At 49.1% G+C, this 6,477-nt stretch overlaps 2 protein-coding genes across 2 annotated transcripts in view; one reads left to right on the top strand and one right to left on the bottom strand.

Moving 5' to 3' along the window:
- entr1 (endosome associated trafficking regulator 1) overlaps window positions 1–538 on the top strand; it is a 6,692-nt gene extending 6,154 nt beyond the window's left edge. Inside the window, exon 10 of the mRNA XM_037680809.1 lies at window positions 422–538. Within this exon, the coding sequence (XP_037536737.1) occupies window positions 422–512 (91 nt within the window). The 3' untranslated portion in view covers window positions 513–538. The remainder of the gene's footprint in view (window positions 1–421) is intronic.
- Window positions 539–3,184: 2,646 nt separating this feature from the next.
- Window positions 3,185–5,855, bottom strand: LOC119413754 (inactive phospholipid phosphatase 7). The gene is made up of 4 exons (XM_037680812.1): window positions 5,605–5,855; window positions 4,686–5,008; window positions 4,389–4,570; window positions 3,185–4,290 (listed from the first exon to the last, which is right to left on the bottom strand). The coding sequence occupies exons 1-4, from the start codon at window positions 5,781–5,783 to the stop codon at window positions 4,084–4,086; spliced, it is 891 nt and encodes a 296-aa protein (XP_037536740.1). The 5' UTR covers window positions 5,784–5,855; the 3' UTR covers window positions 3,185–4,083.
- Between the last annotated feature and the right edge of the window lie 622 nt (window positions 5,856–6,477).

Here is a 6,477-nt window from a genome sequence, read left to right on the forward strand (position 1 = left end):
CATCTGGCTTGATGTTCTGCAGCTGGAAGATGGTTCAGCTCAGAAACGTTCCAGCTGTGAAGCGCGCCGCGCCACGAGTCTGAAGGAGCGAACAGCGTTAAGGCTCCGAAAAGTCTCGTCTGGAGACGAGTTGTTAAAGTTCATCAGGGTCCAGGTCCCTCCTGGACTCTTCTGTTGACTCGCACGTAGCCACGAGTCGTCGGTCCGGTCAGGTCATGTGACCTCTGATCGTTAAACACAGGTGAGTCTCAGGTAAACTCATCAGAAGGAGACGAGTCGTCTTTCTGCGCCGAGGTCCACCAGATGCACCTGTCACCTGCCTGCTCATCACCTGTGTGTGCGTGCGTGTGTGTGTGTGTGCGCGTGCATGTGTGTGCGTGCGTGTGTGTGTGCGTGCGCGTGTGTGTGTGTGTGTCTTCAGGCAGCTCCTCGGGGAGGCAGAAAGTCTCCGTCTGGTCTCTCAGCTCCTGCAGTCCATCGATAAGATCTCTGCGGTCCACACGGAGTCCTGACCTGCTCCAGAACGCTGGGCGGGAGGCGGCGGTTGCCATGGAAACGGAGGGGTCAGAGGTCAGGAGGAGGAGCAGAGAGAATTGGAACATAACATTTTATTTCAACGTGACATGAATACGTGTCTTTTGCTTTTGGTCATTTTTATTTTCAGTGGTAGAATTAATTAATTATTATCTATGAATTTATTTTTAATAATTTTTACCTTTTATTAATGTGATTTATTAATATTTCATATAAATCTGTGGCCTTCTTAGTGTTTTGTTGATGCTGTAGGTCCAACTTCTCCACATGTTATAATTATTCTGAGTTATTTGTAAAAAGAAAAGACGTCATGTGTTTATTGTCTTTTTTCTTCTGCCTTCGTTTGATTAAAACTTTTGTTCTGGTCCAAACGTCATGAACACTTTAAATGTTCCTTAAGATGACTTTTCAACCAGAGTCCACATTTACATACATCCATCCATCCATCTTCTTCCTCTTATCCGGGGTCGGGTCGTGGGGGTAGCAGCCAGTAGGGAGGCCCAGACTTCCCTCTCCCCAGCCACTTGGTCCAGCTCCTCCGGGGGAATCCCGAGGCGTTCCCAGGCCAGGCCAGCAGAGGAACATAGTCCCTCCAGCGTGTCCTGGGTCTTCCTCTGGGTCTCCTCCTGGTGGGACGTGTCCGGAACACCTCACCAGGGAGGCGTCCAGGAGGCATCCTAACCAAAGCTCATGACCATAGATGAGGGCAGGAACGTAGATCGACCGGTAAATTGAGAGCTTCACCTTTTGACTCAGCTCTCTCTTCACCACGACAGACCGGTACAGCACCCGCTTCACTGCAGACGCTGCACCTATCCGCCTATCGATCTTACGCTCCATTTTTTCCCTCATTCGTGAACAAGACCCCAAGATACTTGAACTCCTCCACTTGGGGCAGGACCTCCTCCCTGACCCGGAGAGGGCACTCTACCCTTTTCCGGCTCAAGACCATGGCCTCGGATTTGGAGGAACTGATCCTCATCCCGGCCGCGTTGCACTCGGCTGCAAACCGCTCCAGCGAAAGCTGAAGATCACGATCTGATGAAGCCAACAGGACCACATCATCTGCAAAAATCAGACGTGAGTCATGTGATACAAATCCATTTACATATGGAAACAAGCCAGAGCAGGTAAAGGTGTGTCAGAGAGATCATGTGTGCAGAGACAATCATGTCTGTGAAAGCCTGATCAGCTTTGGGGGTCCAAGTCATGAGGATGAAGGCCATGACCGTTAATGAGTGCACTCAGCGGAGTAATTTGGAACAAAGGCCCCGCAGTAAGAGGCTTGGGTAATTTAATAATTCCTTCAATTTATTGGGGGAAGCGTTTTCCCTGCATTGCAAACTGCACTTTGGAAAGGATGACCTTATGACCTTCAGCAGCAAGACGTTGGAGTAAAGCCACAGTGTTGGCTCCACACTGTTCTGGATTGGGGGAACAAAGAAGATCATCATATTAGAAGAGGGCAGCTCCTGGGGGGGGTGAAGGGCTCTGCGCTGTCTCTATAAATGAAAGGGGACTCAGAGCAGCCTTGGCAGAGGTGGATGAATGTGTATGATGGGCCATTAAAATCAAAAGCAAACCAAAACTGGCAGGACTGGAACATTGAAAAAGGCACTGGAAAAAAGTGTAGCATCAGGTGGGACGTGGGACAAGTTGGTATCCAGGCCGGGGATGCAAGGGGCACAGCCAGCGTTCACGTGACAGATTCAAGATCCTGGACAAATCTCCACAAGGCTGAACAGGTGGTCTGACTTTCTTTACCGGAGAAACGTGCGTTCTGAGCGTTGAGCCGGGACAGGGAGTGACCGCCGAACCTGCCAACGTTGAACTGAAACCTGGAGCGATGCCAAAGATGGCCTCGGGTTTCAAAGGATTCTGATGGAGTGTGTGTGGTCTGAAACCAGAACTGGGGGTGAAGTGGTGTGTAGGACAAATACAGAACCTTGAATAACTACAGGCTCAGTTTTTGACTAGGCCTACATCACATTTGTTATTTTGTCATCAGTAAATGGATCAAATTAAACTTCAGGAAAAAAGTTGATTCTTTTGGGGCGGCTGTGGTTCAGTGGTTAGAGCAGTCGTCCTCCAATGTGAGAGTTGGGGGTTCGAATCCACCAGCAGTCACATGCTGAAGTGTCCCTGGGCAAGGCACTGAACCCCTCATCGCCTCCGATGTGAGTCCCATCAGTGTCTGAATGTGACCTAAAGCTCTGATTAGTCTCATTAAAATGATTTGATCTAGTAGAGATCTAGTAGATCTCTAGTAGAGAGCTGTATGGATGGGTAAATGAGGACACAGTTTGTAGTAAAGAGCTTTGAGTGTCTTGAAATAAGATAGAGAGGAGCTGTATAGGTGCAGTCCATTTACCATTTTGTTCTGCCGTATCGGAGGTGATTCTTATTACGATGTCGGAAACCTCATTTCATTTTAAACTAATGTATACTCCAAGTATAAAAAACTTTCAAGCTGCTTTAAGTCGACGTTATCTACAGAACTTTTGCCATTAAAAATCCATAAATACTTGAATTATCAAGACTTTCAGGTGTCAGAATAACCGTGACTTTTACCACCTTTGTTGCTTCTCTTTGTCGTCACGCAGCATTTTTTAATAAAAGTCCAGCGAGTTGTAAAAATCTGCACAAGAAGTCAAATATTTAGATGTTTTTATTCTTAGATACGTCCAGGAGGTCGGACCTGAGACAACCCATCTGTCTCCCAACAGCAACACACCAAGAAAACAGACATCAGTCTGAACCCAGACCGACCCAGTCTAAACCAGAACCCAGTCCTCCTGAATAACCTCCACATGAGTGGTCCTTGATCCTGGTCCTCCAGAGCCACTGCCCTGCATGTCTGAGACGACTGAACACACTTCAGCAGAGCATGACGACAGAAGACCCTGGAGGACCAGGACTGAGGACCACTGGTGGACATCCTTCCACCGTTGCAGCGCTCACAAACTAAACATTGAATTGATACTTATCTGTCCGTTTCAGTCCAGTTTAAACTGGTTTAAGCCAGGCACCAGTAATCAAGCAGCTGTAAGGTGACCTACACCTGTGGTAATCCAGCAGTTCCTGGTTTTAACCACTGAACTGAAGATGTCCTTAAACCCTGTCTAAAGAGGACCACAGGACAGTTATCCAGAACGTACCAGTTCCACTTCTGAGCCAAAACTCAGCAAAACGTCACTCTGCCTAAACACACAATTTCAAACCAGTTTAAACGGGTTCAGACTGAACAAAACCAGTGTAGTGCATCCTTAACATCCTAAGACCAGTTCTGGTCGAGCTGGAAGAACACGTAGAAAATTTTAACCCAGAAGAATCAGAATCAGTCCAAAGGGGTCCAAACCAGACCAGTTTACATCAGTCTACACCAGTCTGAACCAGTTCAGTCCAGGCTAAACCAGTTACTTCCAATTCAGTGCGCTCATGGTGATGTTGCACAATCCAAGAGCCAGCAGTATCAATATAAGCCGGTCTAAACTGGAGCACACCAGTCTGTTGCAGTCTAACTCCCAGCAGAACCAGTCCAAACGGGTTCTAAAGCAGTGGAGTCCAGCTCAGTGTGCCGATGGAGATGAGGGTCTGACAGGTGGCCGAGTCCAACCAAACGGACTCCACCAGACTGAAGTGAAGGAACCCGAGAGCGAACCCACAGCCGACGTCTGACAGGTGGTGTTTACCCAGCAGGACTCGGGACACGCCCACCAGGAAGGCCCACAGGTACAGCAGGATCCTCAGGGGCACCTGCAGGACGGAGGACGTGTCATCATGTGGAACAGGTTCACAAGAACAAGCGAAACACATTTAATGATACGTTAAAGATGAGACCACAGCGGACTGACCGCCAGGACCAGGTGGTTCAACAGGAACTTGGACACCATGGCGGCTCGGCTGGCGTGGGCTGCTGGGAAAGAATACATATCCATGGCAACGTAGTCCAAAAACCCCGGAGGGAAGTCCCAAGGACCTTTGCGCTTGACCAGCTTCTGCATCCCAGCAACGGTCATCAGGTCCAGGATCAGGGCTGCAAAGAGTCCAACAAGTGGGAACTCAGAAACCACCGAGACAGACAGGTAAAGATAAAGAGCGAGACAGGTAGAACTCTCAGGATCTGCCTGTCTGTCTCTCAGTTGTCTCACCCATCAGCAGGTTAACAAGGACTTCCTGTCCAGCCAGCGTGTTGCTCCTCCACAGGCAGATCAGGGTCCCAAAGATCCAGGGAAGGGCGTGTCCTGTGAGGGCCAGCAGGGTCACGATGGAGCGCAGAGGGGCACCGGGTCCGTGCGCCCCCACGCACATGCCCAGACGCTTTGAAAGGCTGATGTCGATGGCGAGCAGAGAGTTGATGGCGATGCCTCTGAACGTTGGGTTCAGCTGCATGCAGTCCTGCTCCGGGAACCGGGAGGCCTCCTTTGGGGCCCCGTCTGCTGCGTGGCCTCCATCAGAGGCCTCTCTGGACCCCCTGAGTGTCAGAAACATAGACCAGACCCATAAAACCAGAACCAATCAACAAGCAGCTGCACCACCTGACCTCCACTGAAGTTTGTCATTAACTCCACAACTATTCAGTTTCCTGCTGAGTGTTTCAGAATAAAAGCCTTGAAACATCAGAGAGTACACGAAGTGTATTTTATAATCAACTACAATTCCCACAGTGCTTTGGGGCATTCGCTTCAGAACTTTCACAGGATGTTCAGGCGGATGTGGAAACGGTTCTGATGAAAACACAAAAACGAAGAATCTCAGGAATGTTCAGAACCATCCGAGTGGACTGTTCAGAGTTCTGAGGAGTTTGGACTGAGTGTTTTTACAAACACGGTCAGCTGGTTAGGACTTCACGTGTAACGTTTCTGGATGTGAAAAGTTTAAAGTCCTGCTGTTCAGACAAACAGAACCCTCTGGGTCCAGAATCTGGTTTCTACTCAACTTTAAAATCTCAAACAGTTTAGATTTTGATCTGATCCAGGTTCTGGATTGACTCCAGTATGGGGTCTGTTCACACTCTAAAAATGTCAGTGGGGTGTAAGTGGGTGGAGCCTCTGGGCCTTGGGGTCTTACCTCCCTCCTGGGTCTTCCTGCTGACTCTGCTGTCTGAACACGGGTCTCCTCGACCCACTACCTCGTCCCTCCCCCGCTGCCTGCTCCCTTCGAGGCGTCTGGTTTAGGGACATGAACTCAGGCCGGTTCAAGACATTGTTCCGGTCTCTGGCCCTGTTCCGGGTCTGACTGCCGGGCATGATGGACGGCGAACCCTCAGCAGGTGGAGGAGGTGAGCGGGACGAAGACAGAGCAGGTCTAAGACTCCAAAGAACTCTGCTATAAATAAATCAGCTGGCCTTCTTCTGCTGTCAGCTGTTTGGGGGTGGGGGGCGTCAGAACAGCCACAGACCGTTACATTAAAGGAACATAGCACCAGTTTTTACTGGTGTTAAGGTGTACATTCAATCTTTCACTGTAATAAAACTAAAGCTGACTGATGCCAAACAAATCTGGTTCAAAGGATCTGAACCACAGAACTAAACAGAACCAGCTCCAACATCAGAACTGTTCTGTACATGAAGAGCTTCACCAACGAGGACAAGAAGTGGACCCAGTACAGAACCCTGAGGGACACCACAGGACTAAAGAGGTCCCACAGCCCACACGCTGCTGGTCAAAGGTCATAGGTAGGTCAATATGCGTAAAAACAAAGACAGTGTCATTCTAACTAACCTCAGAGACCTTCAACAGCACCACAGGAACCGGGCTGAAACGGGTTCTTACACAGAAACTTAGAAACAGAAGAAAGAGAGAAAGAGAGAGAGAGAGAGAGAGAGAGATTATGTTTTCTGTGAAAATACAGAGAAAACACTGAGCTGCTGAAGGACTGCTGAAGGACTGCTGAAGGACTGCTGAAGAAGCTGAAACTGAGTTGTTACAGCTTAAAGGAAC

This window comes from Nematolebias whitei, chromosome 8, assembly GCF_014905685.2.
Source record: "Nematolebias whitei isolate Nwh7 chromosome 8, NemWhi1, whole genome shotgun sequence".
Taxonomy (NCBI): Eukaryota; Metazoa; Chordata; class Actinopteri; order Cyprinodontiformes; family Rivulidae; genus Nematolebias; species Nematolebias whitei.